The 24,808-nt window shown below is 47.1% G+C and overlaps 10 protein-coding genes across 10 annotated transcripts; 7 read left to right on the top strand and 3 right to left on the bottom strand.

The window, feature by feature from the left end:
• FOIG_12378 (uncharacterized protein) lies at nt 1-1,365 on the top strand. Its single transcript, XM_031213281.1, has 2 exons — nt 1-498; nt 542-1,365. Exons 1-2 carry the CDS (start codon nt 105-107, stop codon nt 937-939), a joined length of 792 nt encoding a protein of 263 aa, XP_031057026.1. The 5' UTR covers nt 1-104; the 3' UTR covers nt 940-1,365.
• A 62-nt stretch (nt 1,366-1,427) lies between these two features.
• Nucleotides 1,428-1,734, top strand: FOIG_12377 (uncharacterized protein; the record flags this gene model as incomplete). The annotated part of the gene is made up of 2 exons (XM_031213280.1): nt 1,428-1,482; nt 1,553-1,734. 2 exons carry the CDS (start codon nt 1,428-1,430, stop codon nt 1,732-1,734), a joined length of 237 nt encoding a protein of 78 aa, XP_031057025.1.
• A 16-nt stretch (nt 1,735-1,750) lies between these two features.
• FOIG_12376 (uncharacterized protein) lies at nt 1,751-4,852 on the bottom strand (the record flags this gene model as incomplete). The annotated part of the gene is made up of 1 exon (XM_031213279.1): nt 1,751-4,852. The coding sequence occupies one exon, from the start codon at nt 4,850-4,852 to the stop codon at nt 1,811-1,813; it is 3,042 nt and encodes a 1,013-aa protein (XP_031057024.1). The 3' UTR covers nt 1,751-1,810.
• A 2,714-nt stretch (nt 4,853-7,566) lies between these two features.
• FOIG_12375 (uncharacterized protein) lies at nt 7,567-8,830 on the top strand. The gene has a single exon (XM_031213278.1). The coding sequence runs from the start codon at nt 7,679-7,681 to the stop codon at nt 8,570-8,572; it is 894 nt and encodes a 297-aa protein (XP_031057023.1). The 5' UTR covers nt 7,567-7,678; the 3' UTR covers nt 8,573-8,830.
• A 3,311-nt stretch (nt 8,831-12,141) lies between these two features.
• On the top strand, nt 12,142-13,871 carry FOIG_12374 (uncharacterized protein; the record flags this gene model as incomplete). Its single annotated transcript, XM_031213277.1, has 2 exons — nt 12,142-12,282; nt 12,325-13,871. 2 exons carry the CDS (start codon nt 12,142-12,144, stop codon nt 13,801-13,803), a joined length of 1,620 nt encoding a protein of 539 aa, XP_031057022.1. The 3' UTR covers nt 13,804-13,871.
• Nucleotides 13,872-15,080: 1,209 nt separating this feature from the next.
• Nucleotides 15,081-15,780, top strand: FOIG_12373 (uncharacterized protein). Its single transcript, XM_031213276.1, has 2 exons — nt 15,081-15,174; nt 15,225-15,780. Exon 2 carries the CDS (start codon nt 15,227-15,229, stop codon nt 15,752-15,754), a length of 528 nt encoding a protein of 175 aa, XP_031057021.1. The 5' UTR covers nt 15,081-15,174; nt 15,225-15,226; the 3' UTR covers nt 15,755-15,780.
• A 353-nt stretch (nt 15,781-16,133) lies between these two features.
• FOIG_12372 (uncharacterized protein) lies at nt 16,134-17,110 on the bottom strand (the record flags this gene model as incomplete). Its single annotated transcript, XM_031213275.1, has 2 exons — nt 16,134-16,781; nt 16,829-17,110. 2 exons carry the CDS (start codon nt 17,108-17,110, stop codon nt 16,134-16,136), a joined length of 930 nt encoding a protein of 309 aa, XP_031057020.1.
• A 199-nt stretch (nt 17,111-17,309) lies between these two features.
• FOIG_12371 (uncharacterized protein) lies at nt 17,310-20,607 on the bottom strand. The gene is made up of 2 exons (XM_031213274.1): nt 19,342-20,607; nt 17,310-19,295 (listed from the first exon to the last, which is right to left on the bottom strand). Exons 1-2 carry the CDS (start codon nt 20,558-20,560, stop codon nt 17,776-17,778), a joined length of 2,739 nt encoding a protein of 912 aa, XP_031057019.1. The 5' UTR covers nt 20,561-20,607; the 3' UTR covers nt 17,310-17,775.
• Nucleotides 20,608-21,063: 456 nt separating this feature from the next.
• Nucleotides 21,064-22,493, top strand: FOIG_12370 (CMGC/SRPK protein kinase; the record flags this gene model as incomplete). The annotated part of the gene is made up of 3 exons (XM_031213273.1): nt 21,064-21,284; nt 21,339-21,916; nt 21,967-22,493. 3 exons carry the CDS (start codon nt 21,064-21,066, stop codon nt 22,491-22,493), a joined length of 1,326 nt encoding a protein of 441 aa, XP_031057018.1.
• Nucleotides 22,494-24,311: 1,818 nt separating this feature from the next.
• On the top strand, nt 24,312-24,503 carry FOIG_12369 (uncharacterized protein; the record flags this gene model as incomplete). Its single annotated transcript, XM_031213272.1, has 1 exon — nt 24,312-24,503. One exon carries the CDS (start codon nt 24,312-24,314, stop codon nt 24,501-24,503), a length of 192 nt encoding a protein of 63 aa, XP_031057017.1.
• Between the last annotated feature and the right edge of the window lie 305 nt (nt 24,504-24,808).

Genomic DNA, 24,808 nt, shown 5'->3' with positions numbered 1-24,808 from the left:
TAAAGCTAGTGACGGCGCGACACCAATACCTATACAACCCCAGCGCAACACATATCATTTTTCATCATTTAGCATCACAACTCAATCTATAAACTCATTTCAAGATGTCTACTTCCAAAGCCACAGAAATACCCGAGAAAACCCCCGATCTTCCCCCATCATTCCAAGAGACCATGGCCTCATCACCACCCGTCTTCAAAACCCAATTCGCTTGCATGACCTTCAACATGTTTGACCGCATTCGTCTCATCAACTTCACAGAAGCAGAAGTATCAGGCATCAAAGAAGTCGTCGCAGCGCGGTGGTCACCTGGTCTCGCACATGTGCAACCATATGGGGAGTCAATGGAATTCAGGCTTCGTGGAAGGCCTTGGTTGCATAGATCTGGTGGGAACGATGATTCGAGGAGATTAATGCTGAGAATTCTGGAGAAATTGTTTGATATGGGGTGGGTGTTGCAAGGATCTATGGAGATCACGCTCAAGTCTGAGAGTAAAGGTAAGACTCTCTTACTCTCCTGTGAACTTGACTGACGTACCAGATTCCCTCATCTTTCGAAAACAAGATCCCATCCCACCGCCCTGCGACTGGATCTGCATATCCTTCGACAACAGTGATAAACTGAAAATCGTAGACTCACCACCCAAAGACCTCACAGACGCAATCCTCCAAACATTTGGTCGTGACATAAGACGTAGTGAAATCACATCTGACCGCGTCAAGGTGCATCTTGCAAACATGCCGTGGAATCCTTCGGGGACAGACACTGTCACGACAAGGATTATACTGCTGAAGTTGATTGAGACGTTGGAGAGATGTGGGTTCACGATTTATGCTACGATTGGGTCGAAGGGGGAGGATGAGGAGGGGGCGCAGGACTTGTTGGTTTGTCAGAGGGTGAAGGGTTGGGTTCCTGGGGCGCCTATATGGCATCGCTAGAAATATGTCATATATGAAGCCAAGACGATGAGAGTGATATCCATGGATGTCATTATCTCATGTCTTAACACAAAAGAGAGCCAGAATATTCAAGAGAGGAAAGAGGTGAGATGAAGCACAGGGCTTATGAAACGAAAACCAGATGATCATTTCCACGGAGAATAAAGATATTCGAAATATTTGTAGATAGTGCACAACTTTCAAGACTCTATGCGATTTGGTGATCCTGAACACGACGAGGCTTTGGTGGGGTAGACCTGGAAGGCAGTGGCGGCCTTCCCCAGATGTAACGCCCCTGATTCAGTACCTCCCAAAGCGCCGCATTCTTTTCAGTTGGGTTAGGGTTAGTTTTCTTCAGAATCCCATATCAAGATTCTTTCCAAGACCAGTTCCAGCATCAGCATCAGCATCTTCCGTCCCACGCCGTTTTCTATTCTTTGACTTAGTCAAATTTCTCGTCTTTTAAAAAAACATATGCCAAAGAAGAAATGGATTCTGCCTCCACCAGTTTGGCCACTAGACGACCAAAACTCACAGCCGCCAGTAAGTCTTCTTTCTTGGTTTCTGCGAACAAACGCGTTGAATGAGGTGTTGAGAGCTAATTTGTATATAGATGTAAAAGCAATGTCGATCAAAGAAATCCTGGCAAGCATCCGCCGCAAAGTCAATGCCACAATTAAGTTGAATAAGATGAATAAGAAGAAATGGAGAAGGGCGAGGCTCGCGGATCGGATGAAGCGAAGGATTCCAACGGATGAGCTTGTTACTGGTGGTCTGGTTGAAAAAATGGACTAGCACAAGTAACTGAAATCTACTCCCAATTTCAAACTTCCTAAGTCTTATGATGATGGTTTGATAAGTTTAGACCAACTCATTTCAAATAGAATACATCAGGCTCAGGCTTCGCAGCAAAGAACGCGGAGTAATTGATCTTCCCAACACCAACCCTCTCAGATACCCCATTCCTCGCCTCTCTAAGCAACAGCACGTTACAAACATCCAAGACACTGGTAGTTCCAAAGCGACGCATATCCCATCTTGGATCTCCTGTCTCATTAACCTTCTCACTACTTGGCTTCACACTCTCGTCAGGTCCCTCAGGTAGGCGACTGCGCTGTAGCCACTCTTCTTGAAGAATCTCGTACTGCATTCTCATCGGATCACCATCCCAGTACATTTCCCAGCCAATGGGGGGAGGTGCAACGTAAGGAAGACTATCACGAGATATGGCCACTAGGATGTACTTCACTGGTGAATTCTGGACCTCTTCAGCTGTTGAGGGGATGTTGAGATGTTCAAGTGAGACGTTGAGACTCAAGCTTCCTGCGCGATAGCCTTGATGGTAGAGGATACGCTGCCACGGTCGACGGTTGTTGGCTGACCGATCTTCATCGTTGACTCCTATCTGGATGAAATTGTCTTGTATAGGCGATGCCAAATACGACTCAGATGGCTTGTCGCATAACCGCACTGATACGGCCTTGGCGCGAAAGTACAAGGTATCTTCAAATGGTAACTCCACGATAGGCTCATCTGGAAGATTAATTGGAAACTCAAATCGCATGCCCAGATATGCCTCGTGTACGAAGAGATGCTGATTCCGATCCTCATTGTGCTCAACAGCCCACCCATGCTCGTAGCAGTCAATATGCAAAAGCGACCAAAGATCAGTCTTGTGCAACAAAAGCCGCGAATTCTCAGCTTGTTGTCTCCTCTCGTCAATTTCTTCCTGCGTTCTCTCCACTTGTACAAAAGTTTCCATGAATTCGTCAACTGTAGCTGACTTCAGCCACATTATCATGCTAGCTGGCGCATAGCACACGGCGTTATGGAAACCTCTGCCACGATATGCGACGTGACCTTGCCAAGCTGCCCAAGACCAACTGGGAAACAATGTCTTTCCATCTGGAGATCGTCTTCGAGAAAGGGGTTCTTTGGGGTACCATAAGAGAGATCGCGTGAGAGCAAACTCGGGCATGGCGTGCCAGAACTTGGTATTTGTCCCACGGCGGATAAGGTCTGCAATACCGATAAAGGCATTCACGGCGTCGGACTGCCACGTCATGTTTCTCTTTGTATAAGCATCAACAGCGTGAGCGTACGCTTCCCAGAGTGTATGCCCCTTGATAAGAGGGGCATCGATCGTATCTGAGCTCGGGATGGCTTTGGATTTGTACAATGGAGCACCATCCTCTGAAGCTTCGCCAGTAGTTGGGTCTTCGCCGACAAAAATCGTCATGTCATCTTCGGTTGCGAAGGCTTTGTTGATATACGCGGCCTGAGTTGGATCTGACCATATACGAATCCACAAGTCGTGGATTCGGGATGTTAGTTGTAGCTGGTCGTTGAAGGGAACGATTGTGTACGAGTTAGGGCCCGAAACAGGAACTGTGTCTTCGAAGCAGGCTCCGTGGGGACAGATGAAACACATTTGCGAGTTGGCAAAATAGACTGATCGTCTTGAGAGTACCCTCTCCTGAAATGTCCATGCTCTGGTGTTCCATAGTCGATCTTCGATATCAGAATACCTCTGTCTGGCATCTTGGAATGCCACTGCTAAGGTGATCCCTTGCAGTTTCTCTATGCTCTGTTCTTGTGATCGAGGGATACCAACTCCAGGCAATCCGTCTGTGGGGTTGATGTTAGAAGAGGCCATTATGGATAGAACAGCATTGGCGTATATAGTCCCCATATTGGAGATGATCCTAGCTTTGTCGTCCTTGTCATCTTGCGTGATGCATAAAGCATCAATCCAGATGTATCGGATACCGAGCTCTTTTGTAACGTTGATAGCATCAAGAATCGTTTGCGGAAGTTCGACGTTCCCCAGACCTCCAGGTTTACTGAGTTGGTCTCTTGTTTTGGTAGTGTATTGTGTCTGACTTCCAGTTCCCCAGACATAAGAAAGACAGATATAATCGCATGGTGTGTCGACCTCCTTCACACAGTTGTCAACCGTGTCGATGACTCGTAGTATGTCCATGAGAGGCTTGAAATATTCAGTAGAGTCAGTTTCTGCTGGTTTATGATCCTTGTTGCATGTCTGGAGCCACCCTCGAAGGCGAGACATATCAGCAGAATCCTTGCGAACCAGAAGACCCTGAAGGGGCATTGATTGACTCTCCACTGGTTCAACTGGATGTATCACCAATCTTGAAACCTTTAAACGATCCAGATCCGAGAATTCCACCTGGAGCCTCAGAGGAAACCCTGACCCATCATCCAAAGTGCTGATGCTCAATCGCATCCCCGGCCAATCATCAGGATGCACATCCGTAAGTATTCCATCATGAATAGCCCTCTTTCGAATGAGTCTGCAGAAGGAACAATGACTATTCTCATCCATGACCTTGGGAATGCCATAAACAGAAATGCGGGACTGTCCTGGTAGTTGATTCCCCGGTAAGCCTCGTTGTGATAGAAGGACTTTGAAGTCAATGTGTCGACACATATCGCACAGATATTCAGGATCTGATTCTTCAAGGACAGGCGGATCAGGGATAAACCACTCTTCATCGCGCCCATTCGAGTCTTGAAATAAACCCCATCTGCGTATAAACTGATGATGCTTGTACTCGTCAAACTTGGCCGTCTCCTCATCTTTCATCTTCTCATCTGAATCTTCTCCAGATTCTTCTTCAACAGAAGAAATATGAATGCTGATTCGACTGAGCTCCTCATCCGTCATACCATCAACATCTGGCTTCTTTTCCTGTATAGCCTTATCATGGTTCTCCAGACTCTGCCTTCCCCTTTTCTGGCCGAGACTCTCCCAGTCGCGGACCATAGCCGCGGTCTCTGGTGATTGCTTCAGGGACTTTCCATCTTTTTCTTCTAGGGCCTTTCTGAGGACCGTTCTTGTGGTATGATCGCGAATGTTTCTGGAAACGACTGATTTTAGATTCGGCGCCATTATGAATGATTTTCGTATCGTTTATATTTTTGATATTGAAGTGAGATAGGGAATGAGGTTAAATAGAATCAAGGGCCTTAGCTCGTCTTATATCTGCCGAGCTCCGTTGGGCTCCATGCTGCGGAGTGTGATCCCTGCTTTTCGGGACGCTTATCTTACTGCGCCACGGACACGGACACGGACTTCAAATACACTAAGGCTTTATGCCATTCGAGAAAAGAAAGCATTTGAGTACATTTTGAAGCTATAGAAATGAAATTGCCCAGCACACAAAGGCCAATCTATTCGAGGTTTTATTATTGATGGGCCTACATCTACTATAATAACGGACTTGATATATTCACAAAGCTCAAGGGATGTAAGATAAACAGTAGTAAATCACAGGGGTCTATCAAGTAAGCAAAGGCCTAGGAACATTTTAAGCAACAAGGCCAGACTAGGACAAGCAACTAAAGTTTGAACTTCCTACATCCCATTAGCTTGCTCTTTGGAACCCAGGCTCAGGAGCTGTCTCTACTCTCACCATGCACCTGTGAATCTTCACATAGACCTATCTTGCCAGTGGTTTCTCATGGTGAGAGGTAGAGCTTATAAATGAGTCACGGGTGAGGCTAACCAGCTTAAATTTGACGAGTGGCTGAGAGGCTTCGTTGTGAGATTTGACTCCGTATCAGCGAGCTTAATTTTAACTCAACAAACACTCCCACTTTCCATTGGCACCTTGTTTGACTTAACGGAAACTACTCTCCAAGTGAGATTCTTTCACATTTGGATCCACCAGTAATATATGGTAAGCTTGCTCAGTAAGGTAGACAAAGATATAAAGCCAAATGGTCTGTCAATAACGATTTGAGTTCCAATAGCATACCAACTTCATCAACGGGGGGCTCATGACCCGAAACTAGGAATATTGACATTCAAATGAATTCGTGTAGTGGTCACAGGGGAGTCTAACAATATAGTCTCTCAAAGATCACTTTGTAAATATGACTGCATTTCCCAATATTCATGGCTCTAAAACTTGCTCCTCAAGTATTCCAACCGATCCCATACCAAGGCTTTCCACGTCTCTCAACTTCAAAGGCAAACATGTGTGAAAATACAATGACACATTTCACCTGTATATGGTGCAAACAGCTCTACGACTCACGCATGGAACAGATCATATGCCACCGTGCCCATGGCTCGTTAGGCGCCTGCGGAAAGATGTCAGGTGCAAATAAATCTGTTTATAACCTCTTTTGTCAAAATTGTCCGTCAGAGAAGTACAAGAAAGGCTCGTACCGCGATCCAAGATGGATTTGTAAGTAGTCGATACTTTCGGAACTGGACAATTGACTAACAGCGTCCCAGCATAAATCCGGACTTTTATGGGCTCGATGCAGTCAGTGCACTTGAACCTTTTCGCAGCAGAGAAACAAAAGTTCGGCTGGGGCAGACACCTGCTTTTCACCAACTTAGCCCCCTTTTCTATCTCATATCTTCTCTATACAATATGTTACAAAGAGCCCTATTCTCAAGTGGCACTTGCATCAACAGGGAAGGAGCTGTTTTCAACCTTTGTTTGCTCCAATTTGGCAACAAAGGAGCGCTATGAAACCTACCTCAAGCAATATTTGTCTATGAAGTGGTTTATCCCTTGATGCTTGGCCAATGACCAAGTGGAATACCTCAACGATCTGCATGGGGCTGATGCTCTATGTTGTTCTACACTTCAGAAGCCCGAGACGATGCATCATACAGAATCTTCTGTCAGCTTCCACAAAATCAGCATCCGCAACTCGCTAGGAAGTCGGAAATTCACAAACTTCATAGCTGCAGCTGCCTAGCTGGAAGGCCATCAAAGCAGCAGGCCAGAATACGACCTGAAACACGAAAGAGGGTGTTTTTCCAAAGAAGATCACGGCCACAGTTCTCAGATTCGAAAGGATATGCGACTCACTGTTTATAGTCCAGGCGCATTTCAGCCAGTGGCCGGAGTACAGATTTGAGACTTTGAGGCATATAACCAGACCTTTTTCTGCAAGGCAGCGAGAGACATGCCATTCATCAGCCCTCTGCTTGTTTGTGATGTTGTTGGAGACATCGTTCTTAAAAATCAAAGTATATAAAGACCATATTGCTGGACGATTGGGTCTTCCGACGCCCAGCAGTACTACCAACAACGGGAGGAGACGGAATGTCATTCACATTTGTCTATCAGTTTTTTTGTTTTTTTTTTTTGAGATTTCTTGGAGAGAGAAAAGAGAAACATTTCGTGGGCTCTTATCGAGGAAGAGCATATTGTTAAATTGTTAACGTCTGCAAAATGATATCGCTTTTATGAAGACTTGTATCAGTCGCATTTTTAGGCGAATGGCAACTTCTTTTTAAAATTACTCGATGATGAGACTCATCTTGCATTTTACCAATACTCTTGACTGTTGTGACAGTACTAAATCTCAAAAGATCTCAAGAAGCTGAGTTAACTTATCAAGTTTGCGGAGGAAAACGACCCCAGAGTGCGGGCCCCTGTGAACGAGTATTTTGGCCAGATTGATTCCATTAAAAGCCAAGGTTCCTAAAGAGAGTGTCCTTTGCATATGCAGGCAAGAAAATAAGATACTAACGTTACGGATCATATAGACGTTGTTTATTGGCTGACATAGACTATGCTTACTATCTTAATCATTAATAATACTGTCCCTTGATCTGACGTCACATTGTCGCATCAGGAACGATAGTACATGTCAACCACAAGGCGTAGAGCAACAATAAAACACCACGCATTACTGTGACTTAAATACTATCACCATCAATTTGAACAATTTCTCACTTTGGACAATCATGTCACTCAAAACAATCAAGACACGAACCCTAGAAGTGGGGTACTACGACCACGGCCCCTCATCAGGCTGGCCTGTCCTTTTATATCACGGCTTCCCATACGATATCCACGCATATGATGAAGTTGTTCCAAAACTCATCTCCAGCGGTGCAAGAGTCGTTGTTCCCTATGTCCGTGGTTATGGCCCATCACGCTTCCTATCAGATTCAACCATGAGGAGTGGTCAGCAAGCAGCTCTTGGCTCAGATGTTATTGAGCTCATGGATGCTTTAAACATCGATAAGGCAGTCCTTGGTGGCTTCGACTGGGGTGGAATGTCTGTATGTGTTGCATCTGCTCTCTGGCCTGAACGTGTCGTTGGACTTGTTTCATATGCAGGATACGACATTGCAGATCTTTCAAGTTACCAGAAGCCTTTTGCACCGAGTTTGGAATGTGTTTGTTGGTATCAGCATTTGTTCCAGCAAGAACGCGGAATTGCTTGTCTTACAGAGAGTCGACGAGATCTCTGTCGGATTCTTTGGAAGCAATGGTCACCTTCATTCTCATTCACAGAAGACTTTTACAAGAGAACTGCAGAAGCCTTTGATAATCCTGATTTTGTCAATGTTGTCATTCACGCTTACAGATTCTGCTTTGGTAACGCAAAAGGCGATCCAGCTTTGCAGAAGTTGGAGGATTCTTTAGCTGCTCAGCCTAAGATAAGTGTTCCGACAATCACTTTGGATGGACGGCAGGATCCTTTGAAGCCAGGGGGTACTGCTGCACATGTTGAGCACTTTTCTGGTCGTTATGAGAGGAGAGAGGCTGATGTTGGACATGCGTTTCCAATGGAAGCTCCGGATGAATTTGCAGATGCCATCTTGACGATTCATAAGTGGGAGAGTGGCTAGGACGTGATCGGATCAAGCAATTGATATAAACAACGAAGGTTCTGTGACTTTCACTTAATCCAGTCGAACAAGGTCGCAACATTTCCAAATGAATTTGTCATAGGTTTTCACAATATCGAATGTGGCAAGTCACGTAGCGGAGCATTCAAGAGATTTCGAGGTTGATGAGGAAACAAGGGGCGCTACGGCACCTTGCATGATCAAACTCTGCATGTATTTGTTCTCGTTGGCAATACGAACAATATCCATAACTGCCAAATTTTGTATGCTGCATAAGTATTTCATAACTCTAACCAGGCCCTGCATAATCCAGTAGCACTGGCCAATCAAGCGATGCCCCGCATTTGGGAGCTAAACTTAGTTGCAACAACATACTTACCCGTGACTCCATGGCTTCAGGCTGAGTTTCCTTCTTCAAGGGTCTCACAGTGACAAGACTACAAGATTATGACAACACTTCCTCCTACAACTAGAGATGCTATTCGAGCTCGGGCTTCTCAAGATATAGCGGCGAGGGCGGCAAAGTCACCCACGCCAGGAAAACGCAGCCGCGCACCATCTTCTACAGGATGTGAATACAGAGACTATGACTCTTTCGACGGGTCGATCTAACGTATCATAATGTTTAGGAATCTACGTCACGATCTATTGAGCTGCCGGAAGATGATCCTGATGTCGTGGAGCGGTTCCTCGAGTTCTTGTACACTGGAACCTACAGTGACGGCGTAAACTTTACGTGTGGAAAGCCAGCTAAAGCGGCTCTACTAGATCCCGAAAGTGTTCTTCAGAGCTTACAGCAGCCAGCGTGCGGTAGTCAAGAAACGGGCATGTCGTCTCCTGCGCAAGGAACTGAAGACTGGATTTCCAAAGACGAGCGTGATGAAGAGCCAGATGAAGAATACAATGGGTACGACGAGGACCCGGATGATTCTTCAGACGATGGTGATGTGGCGGGAGATGAACAATCTAAGCTCGCAAAGGTGGCAGAAGCGGTGGCATTCGGTCACTGCAGTCGGACGGAAGGATTAAAGCAATTCGCTGATTTACGTAGCGACATGACACTGCCTCTCCGGCTTTACGTCATGGCAGACAAGTACGACGTGCCTGCCCTTCGACTTCTGGCGCGTGATCGATTCTACCGCGCCGTAGAGCTCGTTTGGGAAGAAGCCGAGTGCTTTCCTGACGTGGTTGATGAGTTGTATCAGACCACGCCGCCAACTGACACTGCGATGAGAGAGATTGTGTGCAGGCTCGTTGCAGCTGTAATCCATGTGCCCAGGGTCAGGGATGAGATGAGAAGTGCTATGATGAAGCATGGGGATTTCGCTGTTGGGGTCATGGAGAATTCAATTCATCTTCATACGCTTTTTGCCTGAGATGGCGGGAGGCAAGAAAACCTAGGACCTCTTTTCTAAGTGATGAAAAGACTTGTGTAATTATTTTCATACCCTCATGCACCAAATTCTAAAGCTGCACGGATTAACCATCCCCAGGGAGCAAGAAGACTTCTGATGTTGAATCAGGATGCCAAAATAAAATGGTCTAAAGGCTTGCTAAGATATAACAAACTTACCCAAGGTGGTCAAAGAACCTATTGAGTTTATCATCAGTTATCCTCAGCTTGTTTGAGTATTTCTGTCCTGTAGTCGAGACCTGAAGTTACTGACATCTCCTCAAGCTGCACCCCGGCTAATGTTGCTTGCTGCTCGGCTGCAAAGCTGAAAGCTCGGCTATTACCCAAATTTGACAAATATACGTGGCAAGGCCACCATCTTGACTGTGGCATCCGTTACCGAGCGAGACTATGCATGTGAACAGGCGTCCAGTTTTGAACAAATTACAATTCCAGGATTTGCGTATTTTGTTGGGGATTTACGCATAGCGTGTACTAACAAGCACCTGGCCAGGCTTGTCTCCAGCTCGGCTACGAATGAAGCTTTTAAGGATGACGATCCATGTCTAGGACTCAACAATAAGCATACATGAAGAATATGCCAAGAATAGAAGGATTATGAACCTTTTCGTGTCAGAACAGGAGGCTTGTGATGACATTTCGCCCGACTCCGGCTTGAACATGTCCAGCTCAGCCCCAAAAGAGTCAGCCCCACCAACCACGCGCGGCAAACACGGCAGCCAAACACAACGGTCAGAACAGCGAGGCACACCCAAAGAGGAAGTGCCCGATTTTGTGGTCGCGTGTTACGAGGTGGCCTTTCCATTTCTCCCCTGACATGAAGATCTGTCGTCATTTTTAGTGAGTCTCTGTTGATCAACACCTGCGCCTTGCAACAGCTCAAAACAGTTCTGTAACCGGTTCTCGCATCGCCGCGGGCTGCGACAGACTTTTTTCTTACCAATTACCGAAAATAAAAAACAAGCATTAAATTGCTGCGCCTCCAAGGGTCCGTCGGTGACTGGAAAGTATCTCATGTTGAACATGTACAGGGCTTAATGGGGCGATAGGCCTTGTGAGATGGCGCTGGCGGTGGCTCAGATTTGTTTCATTTCTGGCCAGTCAAGTGTTTTGCGTTTTGAGCTCTTCAACGTGGCTGCTTCCAGATTCAGGGGGGGCTGCTTACTGTCTTAAAATTGTTCTGTAGTAGGTGATAAATTACTTGAGAAAAAGTCTGCGCGTAGAGCTAAAATGATAGGTACAGCCCGTCAGCACGATGTTCCCCTGATGTAATATCTCCTGAACGAGTTTTGCGGCCGTGCTGAGAAGGAATGTTTCATTGTGGTACGTCGACTTGGGGGCCGCGGGTTAGCGGGTGGAGCTCTCTCGCCATTTAACTCGGGAATTTGCGTTTTGGTGCAATCTCGATGCCAATGCTTGGTATTGCAAATCAACAAGGATATAACCTTGGAACAACAATCTTGGCTGACATTTACAAATATCCTGTCACTGAACATGTCAGAAATTTTAGAAGGTCATCCATTGTTTTTGGCGCTGCTATTGTTTTACGGAGATCAACGAAGCGGGAAATGCCTTGTAGGACTCGAGCATCGGCAGCAAGTCCAGTGCTAACTTCGGTTACGGCACAGCCCTAGCAGCGACTCTGACGAATCACAGACTCTCCCACTCAGATGATCTGTCTCGAATTAGCCCGCTAGTGTCAAGCATGCCGTGTTCACACTGCCTGGGGGCCGCAGGGCGCATGTACCTTTAATATGAGCCTCACACCGACAAGATACTCGAGCGGCTCGATAAGATTAGGTGCTCCACAGCCCGGGTTTATAGTGGGAAGAGAGCTGCAGCTACCTTGTCATGACTGCCGTATACCGGACTGTCTTGTGCTTGTCTTCCCTCCTTGGCTCTGTCTGCCTTGTCCACTCTCAACCTTTCAACATCCTGCTTTGTGTTCCTTTTGTGTGCATCCTTCTTGATCGTCCTTCCTTCGTTTACAATAAGCCCGGTTTTTCTTTAGTAACTTATATTGTTCCACCGCGGCCCACTTCTGTCTCTCCCTTAACCCTGGCTTGACATTCTATCCGAAAACCTCGTTTCTTCTTGTCCCTTGATACATTCCTCTCTCTTTCTTCACTATACATACATATCCTGCTCATGACACATGCCTTCACACATTGCTCTCCCTGGCGCTGCGCGTCCTCGCCCTAGATTTCGTGTCAACGGTTCAAATTGGAGATGGGTTAAGAAGGGTTCAACTTTACTATTTGCCTTATTCGCTTCTGCATTAACAATCTACTACTTGGTATGTTCCCTTCTCCCGATTGAAGCTCAAACTGACCATCAGATCCATAATGATAGTGTTTGGAGACCAACGGGTCCGATATTACAAGAAACCTTGGTCACCCCAGCCAACATCTCCTCCGGGGAAAAAAAGTTTGTCATCGTTTTACCCGTCGACGATTCGAGTCCCGATCTCTGCAAGGTTGTCAGCAGCGCCGTGGCGTTGGGGTATCCCGCGCCTGTAATCGTCAATTGGAAGAAAGACTTTCATACCGAGGCCGACGGCATTGGACCTTCGCAGCTGGGAAAAATTACCGGTACACTCAACTACCTACAATGGGCCACAGGCGATGTGGTGTCAGAGGAGGAGAAGCTTGGAGAGGATGATCTCGTGCTCATGCTGGATGCACACGACATTTGGCTACAGCTACCTCCAAGCGTCATGATGCACCGATACTACAGCAGCAACGAGCGAGCGAACCGACGAATTGCAGAGGAATACGGCTTCTTTGACAAGGAATTAATGCAGCAGACCATCATTGCCGCCGCGCAAAAAGGCTGCATCGCCCCACGCGACAAAATCTCGAACCTCTACTGCAACGACGTCCCCGACAGCACCCTCCCCGAAAACGTTTTCGGCTTCTTCACCGACTATACTGTATCACGATACAAATACATGCGCCCCAAGTATGTCAACAGTGGCAGTTTCATGGGTCCCGCAGGCGACATGCGACGATACTTCCAACGTGTCAAAGATCGCATGGACCAAGATCTTCTTGAGGCCAGGTCTGCCGAGGATCTTGCAGGCGACCAGGGTATTTTCGCCGAGGTTTTTGGCGAGCAGGAACTTTGGCGCCGACAGATCAAGCAAGATGACTTTGCTGGCGACAACCCTGGAAAAGAGGCAGCGATTTCTGCCAGAGACGAGTTTGAGTATCACGTCGGCTTGGATTACACACAAGAACTTTTCTACCCGACTTGCTACTCTGACTATGGCGGTGCTTTCGTGTCACTTGACGATCCCTCCTCAATTGCCAAGGAGTCGAGCCAAGCTGGCGTTTCGCCCCCTCGCGTAGGTGGTGTGCCAAGCGACATTTCCAAGGCTGAAGCTCCGTTCTCTCAATTGGATGACCATGAAGGCGGCTGGGGTGACGTCTCGCTTTTCGTGGACTTCTGGACGACATCGGTCCCCGTCGCGATACACCACAACGCTTGGAGAAACGGATTAAAGGCCCGTCGATCAACTTGGTGGGATAAGACGTGGTACTTTCCCCAGCTGCGCAACCTCCTCGAGGCGCACATGACAGCAAACACGACAACACCGTTAGCGAGCATTACCGCTGACGATGGCAACCTGGAGGTTTGGTCATACGGCGCAAAGACCAAGGGGAGCGCGTCGCTACTGTTTGGCAAGAACAAGGACACAAAGGCTTGGGAATTGCGATCGACAGATTGGGATACGATCTGTAAAGCCAGTAATGAAGCGGAGACCGAGTCGCGCTGGTATGATGAGGTATTTAGGGATGGAAAGGGTTTACTATAGAGGTCGATCATGATCGTTTGGTTAGGAGTTCATTCATAGCGTGTTTTTGACCATTCATGACAGATACCAATTCATTAGACTATTGTTTGTCGTCAACTGTGTTTGCGTGACTTGTGTGACTTGAGGCTTCTGACAATCGAGATTCGTGACACCTTGGCTGAAATGGCCAAGAATCTGATTTACAACCCCAACGTCTGCCAAAACTTCTTGGCTGACGTCTCCGCCCAGGGGATGTCCGCACTAGGCAGGGATCGGCTGTACCTGCATGCTTCTAGACCAGGCCGGAGAGTTTTTCTGGCTGCCGGTCTTGGCGATGGGCTACGCCGCCGGGATCTACGCGGCGCGGTATAACGCCATCGGTAGTGATTGGTATGATCGGTAGTGGTAGAGTTATGGCTGGGGGTTAGATATGAGAATGACGAGTGGGAGTTTGTCGCCACGGATCGCGAGGGAATGTTGCAGGGTCTGGATTTTGCCTTGCGGGACGGATCGTGTGAGATATTTGGTTTGATGTAGGGTGGGTGGTGATAAGGTTTGAGATGAGATGCCGTGGCTGGATGGGTGGAATTGCCGGGTTAGTAAGTTTCACTGGGCGAGGCAATTCTATTCTATGTATCGACTTCCATGTACTGTCAACGAATTACTCCAATACTGTATTAAGCGTTGACTGTAACCAGTGACTGTTGAAATTGAGGGGGAACAAATACACAAACGAGTAACACCTAAGTATCCTGGACAGCATTTACGTTCGCAGTCTCATGTTTTGTTGCCGTTCATCCTTCCCTATTTATGTGCTGTTTGTGAACAAGGTAGGCATTAGCCATAACCCTGTATTGCAGCTGTTAAAAGTTCTCTCATATCAAGGCCTCCATAGCTACCAATATTTGATGGCAGATGCCTCAGCACGTGAAGCATGACTCTGTCCAGCGACAGAAGTTAACTTTTATCTTCAGGCGCCAAGCTAATCTCACAACAGATACTCTGATCCATTTTGTTGGCGATAGCTCACAGGCAGACCTTGAATTGTGCTGTGATGGACATTTTAAAGGCAACTTTCAAAACGCTCCTCCATTGACCACAATATTGCTTTGAAGATAGAGATAGCCGTGACTATAGACACTCTGTTACTGCAAACATTTACGACTTTGTCACATATATCTTGAATCCTCATTGACCCAGTAGAGAAAATGGAGAATATTGATTGGCTTAGGCTGCATCAGTCAACCAAGCCCCACTTCACGCATACTCGAAACCCAGCTCAACCTCATCTCACCTTCTACTCATCTCGCATCTCCAATTTCGATTTTCTCATCCATAGAACTCGACTAACTCACTAAGAAAATAACACCATTGATTTAGCGCTCAGAAGAAGTAAGCTCCGGCTCACACTACCTCATAAGACCAGCCTAACAGAATCCTAGCCATGGCAACCTCCCATTACAAGACCGAGACTTTCACATCCGAAAACTTTGTCGAGAGCGCTGGTACGATTCTCTTCCGCCTCTCAACACATGAAATATGTATCCTGCACGATATAAAGCGTAACGAATACATCCTTCCCAAAGGACGTCGCAATGTAGGCGAGTCACGCTGCGATACTGCCATTCGTGAAACTCTCGAAGAAACAGGAATACCCTGTCGTTTACTACCCATCAACATGAAATCTCGCCTCTGCCCTTCTGGAGAAACGGATGTTCCTGATGAAACGCGTGTTTTCAAAGGTGTTTGTGAGCCGATTTCAGTGCAGATGAGAAGGATTGGTGAGCATGAGATGAAGCTGATTTGGTGGTATGTTGCTGCTGTCAACGAGAATAAAACTGTTGGGAAATGTGAGAATGAGTTTGAGGTTGAGTGGTATGGCTATGAAGAGGTTCTAGAGAAGTTGACTTTTCAGAATGATCGGGAGTTGGTTGCCAGGGCTGTTAAACTTGTCCAATCTTATTACCCATGAAGGCAGGCAAATGAGTCATCGTTTAGGTTTTCTCTTTATCTGTATTTATGCTATAGTAATTGGTTAGGCGTTATGGTATAATGTCTCAGTTGTGAGCTAGATGTACTATTTGCAGTTGAGACCTGCAGCTGAGAGCTTATATCACCACGGTCCACATAGAATTTAGAACTTGTCCAAGCGACTGTCATTGAAAGTTATGATACGCACGAAGTCTTAGCCCTAGTCGGAGAAGTAATCACTTCAAATTAAAACCATGTCAAGCTCCGTGTAGAAATATTGTTCATAGAAGTCGTGAAACCTTAGTCTATCTTTTAAAGCTTAAACCAAGCGTCAAAACAAAGGTATGGTATCCTGCCTCAAGGTCTCGCTAGGCCAGCAATCATCTAGACTCGTTGCCTCTAGGCTCCAGCATGTACCTTGCAACACCATCATCAAGATACATTTGCTCCCCCTTGACAGCCATCATCCTCTCCCTCATCTTATCACCATCCCTCTTCATACAAATCAACTTGCACAAAGCCTTCCACAACGGAGTATTAACCTCTTTTGTAGAGCCATAGACGTCCAGCACAACGTCCTCAAACTCCTTGGTAGCCTCCCAGTCGGTCCATGTCTTATTGACCCAGCGGTTTCTGGCAGCGGTGTAGAAGCGATCTCGGCAGAGGAGTTGAAGAGCGGGGACGTTGTATGTCTGAGCCACGATGAAGAGATTCATGGAGAGGATTATTTCATGCGGTGAGCCTTCGGGTGACTTGGCCGCGGTTTCTGCCTGTGCCGTGGCGGGTGTAGTTGACAATAACCTGTTTGATCGCCTTACAGGGCGCTCTGGCACACTGTCTTTTGCGATGTCTTTTTCGATGGGGCAACGCGGATAACCGTCAAGCCTGTCTTGAATCTCCTTCGCTCTCTCAGCCTCAACCGATGCGGTAGGCCTTTGAGCAGTGTATGTTCCAGTGTAGAGAAACTCGAGAAAATGCTGAAATACATTGGGGTCTTGATCTAGAGTCACACTCCTAATGGTGCGCTTCTGGGAGGAGTCAGTGAGAGCATGCGATAGTATGGGAGGTCGCGTACCTTGGGCGGGGTTGTGAATGCCTTCTCAAACCATTCGCACTGCGTGCACACAATAGCACGATGAACCTTGAACTCTCGACCGCGGCAGATGATCGATATGTCGGAGTAGGTGCCATCAAAGAGAAGCTTGTAGGAAGAAGCGCGTATCGAAGAAGCGCAGAGGTCATCCACGGCGTATGTCTCTTCAGTGTCCATTTCTTTAGAATAATCGCTGAGGTGAGTTTGAGGCGTAAAATACAACGCGGGATCAATGTCAGACGTAGGAATATCGTCCTGAGTCATGTTGAAAGGATGAAAGAGTTTCAGTGATGATATGTTTGTTGTGAGATGAAGAGGAGGAAGTGGTTTGCAGCAAACGACAGCGTCAATAGAAGGATGTGAGCAGAGTGATTATTCACGGAAGCGACTACCCGCAGCAAATCATGGAAGGCACAGGCCGTATCAACCAGTAGACGCAGGCAAACGATAAGAAGAATGCCACTGCTCGGCACTGTTCAGTTTGTCACTGCAACCAATCCCGTAAGCATTCACAAAACCTTCTTGTGACTTCCATGTTTGCGACTCTCCCTGATTTGTTGGCTATGGAGCTGATTGCTAGTCATAAGGTTAAACTTTAGGCTACTGACACACATAAATAGGACACGATATTGCTTTTCACAATATAAGCTTCTAGCTAAAAAGCTTTCACGATACCGAGTTGTTGACATGGTCAGGGTAACTATCTATTCCATTACCGAGACCAATGCGCCATATAACTTATGTGCTGTGCGCAAGATTATGCCAAACGGCGCATGAAGTCGTTTGCAGTATTCGCAGCCGCTTGGCGTTGGCGGCCACTCAGACCAATGGATGTACAAGGCACAAGCAGTAGATGCAGAGAATTGGACAGGGCTGCTGAAAGGCAGAACATTCCTGGCAACACAAGCATACATGCAAGCCCTGACAGCTTATGTTGACGCAAAAAAGATTGCCTGTCGCGCATAAGTCTTGACACCCTCATCCGCCAAATCCTCATCATCAACTCGATCAAACTTCCACTTGTCAGGCAACATACTCATAAGCATTTCTGCCGCCGCAACACTCCATTTCTCCCAAAACGCATGTATGTCTGTAGCCCAATGGCACGAAACGTAAAAGCCGATGACTGCCAGAACGATCGCGATGAAGCAAGGTGCCAGCACTGCCGGCTCGGGCCATCGCGTGATGATAAAGTATATCGCCGTACCAGCTGCGCCAGCCCAGAGGCCAAGATGTACAAGGAAGATAAAGAGCAGAAGAAAAGTCAAAATTATCAGGACGAAGAAGCAGCGAATGAGGAAGAAGAAGAGATAGCCGGCGATAGCACGGTTACCAACGGAATTGAGACGGTGCGATGCAGACCGGGACTTGGGCGTAAAACGGTTAAGCATTGTTACACGGACTCGCATTGCAGAGAGTCTGACAGAAGGCGAGCGAACAAAACTGCGGATGAGGTAGGTTATGAGAAAGACTAGGCCGAGAGAGAGACCCCATGTCCACATCTTGGGTGGTGATTCGGTGAGTTCTGCGACTTGCATGGAGAAGACGGATGTGATGAAGGAGAGGGGTATGAAGAAGAATGCGAGTTCAGTGAGCTTGTTGATGCCAGACGTTTGATCGATGACGAGAGATGACTGGGCGATGCCTGTTGAAGCGACCAGGAGATTGAGCGTTTGTTCTGAGCGTGACTGTAGGGATTGGAGATCAGCCATGAGCTCGGCCATCTCTTCCTCCAGCTCTTCGGGTAGATTGAGAATATTTTTGGACTTTTTGAAATGGCCAATCCACTCACTCAGCTCCTGCAAAGTCGACCTTATCCATGCTACATTCTGTCTTGTCATTGTGCCAGCAGCTTCAAGCAAATGAATGTGTAGGTCTGCGCCAAGATCAGCATCAATATGATCTTGCATCAGACGGAGTTCGGCTAGGAGCTGCCACATGTCATCGAATGGGAGTCGCGTGAGGATAGATGGTATCATCGAATCGTCCTGATTGAGCGTGCTGGTGGGTATCTTGCTTATGTATCGGTACACAAGATCAAAAGTGGATAGAGAGTACTTGCGCGCAAAGTCGCGATCGCGCAGTAAATGTTGACGATCTTTGTAGGCCTTTCGAAGTGAGTCTCGATACTCTTCATCGAATTCGGAGTCGCTGGAGTATTCCGAAGCGGTGTCATTGCCTTTCTCATCGACAGCAATTGACTGCTCATGTTGATTCCTTGCCTGTGCTCGCCTTCTCCTGGCTTCCTTCTTGTCCTTCTTCAATTGCTTCTTTGTAAAGGTTGGCGCAGGTGGATCTAGGTATGTCTCATCAGGGTCAGCGACACGCCAAAGCTCTTCATCTGTATACGACTCAAACTCCATGGCTCGAGGCATGAAGGTTAGAGATGGTGTTGTCTCTTTGGTCTTATCGTGTTGCATAGTTCGTGGAGGGTCAAAGACCAGAATGACTGCGCGTGTCAGTTGACATTGCCAGTCTGCTTGGAACATACTCACTTGTCTTTCGACCCTCCTTGTCAACACTTAACCAATAACCCAAGCCTTCTGGAGCCATGACTCTGAGATCTCGATTGCCCCAGTACGTTGGGTTCTGCGGTAGCACAGGATGGAACGTGCTGTAGGGGCGGTACACATTCGATGTTTTGGCCCTTGTCGATGTGCCTTCAATCTCGTGGCCACTAGATGTTTTCGGAACATCAAAAGCATCCAAGCTCTTCTTTTTTGCCTTTTCCTCTTTCTTTCTCTTTTCCTCCATCTTCTTCTCTGCACGTTTCTTTCTCTTGTCAGTCAGAAGTAGCCCATGCTTGTCAAGAACAACGTCTCGTTCAATTGTCCAGCGTCCATCAGAGATGCGCTTCACAATCTCATCCTCGTAAAACCCCTTGCGCCCGAGGTAATGAAGGAGACCAAGTCGACCCCAACGAAGATGTGCCCATTTACGAGCTTTGGTTCGACGTGACAGGTTCCATTCTGTTCGCTGACCGATCCCCGGGAGAGGACGATGACGGAAACGCGTTTCTTGTTCGGCCCAGTTCATCCACGTTGCATTCTTCAACTTGAGACCACTGTCGCTTGCGCAGTACCCTGAGGCGATGAGATGTTCGTACCAGAATTCGGGATCTACTGAGTACAATTGACCCAGCACACCCATGACGAAGCGACTCAAATCGCTAACCATAATGACTCGCACCTGGGAGCTCTCCGGTCTCGAGTCGAGAGCTACCGCGAGATCCTTCTTTGTCGTGACGAGTTCGCTTTTCTCCACCGTCTCATTGGCGAAGTAGTCAACAATTGATATGGCGACAGATTCAAGCCCTTCGAAGCGCTCTCTGCGAGTAACATTGAGCCAACGTGGATCCCACCGAGCCCGATTATCGAGATCGTTCATGTACAACTCAGACATCGTCTCTATCCAAAGCTTCAAATTAGAGAACTCCTCTTCATCGGCACCCTGGTCCAGAAGTCCTTGTCGAATGGCCTTAGCAGAGGTATCCATGTCGCGCCGACTCCCGAAAGACATTGGATGCGGTACATTGGGCCGTCTCTCGGACTCTTTATTTGGGTCAAATGAGTCTCGTGATGTATTGAGATCATACTCGAGCGAGTTGCGCGGGACGGAGTAGTTTGGCTTCCATCGTTGCGAGGTTGGCCAGTCGAGCTCGTAACTGCTGAGCCGTTCCTCATCTGTGACGCCGCGACGCTTTCGATTGAACATAGCGGCGCGTCAGGACTTTGTTAATTGCGCATCGTGATGGAGAAGGGGGGAAAATTCAGCCTTGTGGCCATCTCAGGAAATTAAGCAAGGGTCACTTGCATATGGAGCCCCGATTGATCTTAGCCTGGTGGGGGAGATCCCTGTAAATCATGGCATCGCAGCGATTGCATTGCCTGACCCAGTGCATGAGATCAGGTACGTTTCGCTCTTGAGGCTGTCAATTGGATTGGCGAATATTAGTGTCATGACTTGAACTTGGTAAGCGATAATTGAGGTAGGTTGATGGAAGCGACCAAAATGCTCATAGTTTCGGGCAACAGTGGGGATCCCGCTCTTGTTCCACAGTACCAGATTCTCACGCTTTATTTACCAACCTCCAACTTCCGATGATCCTAGGAAGATCACTCAAACGCCCCTTGAACTCTTCTTGTTTTTCTGCACATCTCTCTATTGTTCTTGCACAGAACCCAAACCGCTACAGACACCACATCTCTGTTGCAGCAATGAGCGCTTCACCTCCACCAACCCCGCCTTCAAGGGCACCGGAAGACCGAGAGCGGCGATTCAAGGATATTAGGTCGCCTTGCGAATGGATAGAGGACTACCACCCAGGCGGCTTCCATCCTGTACACCTCGGTGATTTATTCAATAATGGCCAGTTCAAGGTGATCCGGAAGCTTGGAGAGGGTGCTTACTCAACTGTCTGGCTTGCGCGCGACCTAAGGTTGGCTAATTTACACTAGTCCGCGTTCTAGTCACGGGCTTACAACGTTCTTAGAAACTCTCGCTATATTGCCCTCAAGATTCTTATCTCAGAGAATACAGAGACCAGCCATGAGTTGCGTGTCTTACACCATCTCGCCAAGGTTGCCCCCCAAGACGGGGTTCGGCATGTTACTCAACTTCTCACAGAGTTTGAGCATAAAGGCCCAAATGGCATCCATAAGTGTCTTGTCTTTGAACCCATGGGTCCATCTGTCAACTCCATGGTATACGAATTGCCCCAATTTAAACCACGCAAGTATGGAATGAAGATTCGCTACCCCCCCCAGATGGCGAAACGCATCCTCCAGCAATCTTTGCAGGGGCTGGCATTCCTTCACAAGAATGGTGTTGCGCACGGAGATTTCCAGCCCGGCAATATTTTATTCTCAGTCCAGTCTATCGATTTCCTTGATGAAGCGTCCCTCCGCCAGGAAGAGAACGTCCAGACAAAGTCAATCTCGCCTCCTGTAGAGAGACTTGATGGCAAGCAAGACAAATGGGCCCCGCGATATCTCTGCGTTGCACAACCATTAGCACCCTACGCGAACGTTTCCGAGAACCTTTGGGTCAAGCTATCTGATATGGGTGGTGGTAAGTCTCTTCGATCTGTTTCTACTTGGGATATAACTTACAACGAGTAGCCTACTTTCTTAACGATCCTCCCGAGAAGCCTATCACCCCGCTTGGCTTGCGGGCGCCGGAGCTTGTTCTCAAGGGAGAGGTGGACAAGTCTCTCGACATCTGGAGTTTTGGTTGTCTTGTTTTTGAACTCATCACCGGACAACCTCTCTTCTGTATTCCTGCATACGACGACAGGACCGAAGAAGATGATAACCGTATTCTTGAGCTCCAGGCGAAGCTTGGCCCACTTCCTGACGAGCTTTACAGCCGCTGGGAAACCTTTTCGCGGTACTACACCAAGGACAGAAAGCTTTATAATTGCCAGCTTGGTGGCATCGGCGAGGGTGAAGAGCCGCTTATGCTAGAACAGACTTCTATGGAGGAAGCCTTCGACTTAACATCCCCGGAGTTGGCTGATGAGGAGGCAGAGAAGGTGAAGAGACTCATTCGTCGAATTCTTCAGTATGATCCTTCTAAAAGACCCATGATCGAGGATATTCTACGTGATCCGTGGTTTGCGGAGGATCAAACCGCAGAGCTAGAGTAAGGTGGCTATTGACCAGATTTCGGTGCGCAAGGCGTGCAAAGGTCAGACGTGCAAAGAGATACTCGTCCTTGCCTCGAACTGGTGAAGGACGCTCGTCTCTGACACTAGTCTCGTAAGCGCCTTAGATAGAGCGTGACAGCAGCGCACATAGGGGATAGAGAGAGGCAGAACGTCAAGGGCGATTGAGAAGTTTTGTAGTCGCACAAAGCTTGCAGGAAAAAATAAATAATGTTGTATACAAAGAAATCCGGGGAATAAGTGCAAAAGAAACCAATGATTCTATATACGAGGACATCATGGCAGACTCTTAGTTTGCGCCTCACCAGTAGTTAATAGGTTTCCTTTATATATCGTGCCCTCAGCTACTAGCCATATTCGGCGGCCATCAGACTTATTATTTGCAACCCACTACTTCTTCTCACCTATATAGGTTATATTTATTATAAGTAATATTAGTGACTCTGCCCCTTTAGGCAGAGCCTTAAGCCGCATAGTTAATGTATTATATATATATAGGCTTAAGAGAAGATAGCTATTATTCTTAGGAGGATTAAGAATATATTCGCCTCTATAGCTACTTTGCTAATTATCTTTATTATCTAGATATAAATAAGCAGCATCCTAGCCATATAAACACAGAAGATCAGCGAATATTAGTATTATAACTTAAACTTGGTAAGCGATAATTAAGGTCAGTTAATAGAAGCGACCAAAATGCTTATAATTTCAGGCAATAGTAGGGATCCTACTCTTGTTCTACCTCGGCTTGGCTTAATAAGTCATAGCCAACTGGGAAGATACTGTAAGGCTGGGCCGTGCCTTTTGCCAAATATATTAATAAATGAATAGTATTGGTATAGTAGGTACCTTACCTTAATTACCAAATTCTCTATCACTTGCAGGATATACTAAGAGAGCCCCTAATATTTATACAACCTCTAAGCTTTAAATTTAAATATCTGCTCTAGCAGCTACTAAAAGGTACCCTATTTTAACCACAATAAGGATCATCTTAGCAGGTTCAGGTAACATTCTCTAAACATATTAGTTGTCGATTAGCCTGCATTCTCCTCCAATCTTGTTAATACCATGGGAACCCCGTCTGAATGTCGACTGTGCCACTATCCTATATACTATTAAAAGTCAACCTCACCTGCGCTGCAGCATCTTCGTCCAAATTCCTCTGCATCTACCTTCAGTCACAACAATGTCAACTGACACCGAGTCTACGAGCGAAAGTTCTTCTTTTCATACGTTAAGGACACAAGTGATAGCGTCTACAGTCACAAAACTTCTGAGTCTCACCACTCCATTTGAACAACCCCGTGGATGCGACTCAAACTTTGCCCATACAAGCGTCTTCCCTTCTGGCCGCCCAAAGTCTCTGGAGCCAACTCTCCTTTCAACGTCTGAGTCGTCATGTTATCCATCTGGTTGGGAGGATGTTATTGTACAAGTCGCTTTGACTTTTATCCGGCAGTCTGTCCTAATGGTTGGATATACTACGACATGCTAACAACAACTTCCGAGATTTCTATGGCTCGTTGCTGTAATAGGTGTTTATTTACTGTGTTCGTATATGGGGATCGAATAGCAGCCAGGACGTCAATTCAAGTGGCTGTACTCCGTTAAATGACCGAGATTGGGCCTTACTCGACCAAGAATTAGGGTCATTGGGCACACAGTCCCGATGCTCATACCACTCCAGACAGTCCCGAACTAGGCTGTACTTTGATGCTGCATGAAGCCTGGACTGTGTACTGGAATAGATCTGACACTTCAACGTTGACATCACAGTTGCCGACGTTGACTAAAGATATGAATGTCCCGACCTGGACTTCTGGAGATGAGATTCTCGATGGCAAATGGAACAGAACACCCTCAGATGATGGACCAATATCAAAGAGTGGAGGGAAATTCCTGGTAATTGGTGTCCCTAAAAATTTGTTCTTGTCGTCGTCGTCATCTGCTATGTACGGTGCTTCAGATGCCGAAACAGGAGGCCAGTAAGAGGAGTGCGCCGGAATTGAACTTGGCAATGCCAAGCACTTCGAGCATGAACTTAAATAACTCAATGCCACTCCTTATTGATATTTATTCATTCTTTTAGGGCTGTTTGTTTCATCGAGTTTAAGAAATGCCATTTCATCAGCAAACCCCCTATGACCATAGCGTCCCCCACCATTAGCGAGCGCTATAAACTGGTCCAGGGCGGCATCGCACCCCCGGGCGCCCATTTCTTCATCACCCTGCCCTTACTACCACTAGATGCCATGCAATCAGCTGTGGAGTTGGAAAGAATAGGCCATGATCGG

Source organism: Fusarium odoratissimum, assembly GCF_000260195.1.
Source record: "Fusarium odoratissimum NRRL 54006 unplaced genomic scaffold supercont1.26, whole genome shotgun sequence".
Classification (NCBI taxonomy): domain Eukaryota; kingdom Fungi; phylum Ascomycota; class Sordariomycetes; order Hypocreales; family Nectriaceae; genus Fusarium; species Fusarium odoratissimum.
Note: the sequence above shows the minus strand (reverse complement) of the source record. Positions and strands in the feature narration are given on the sequence as shown.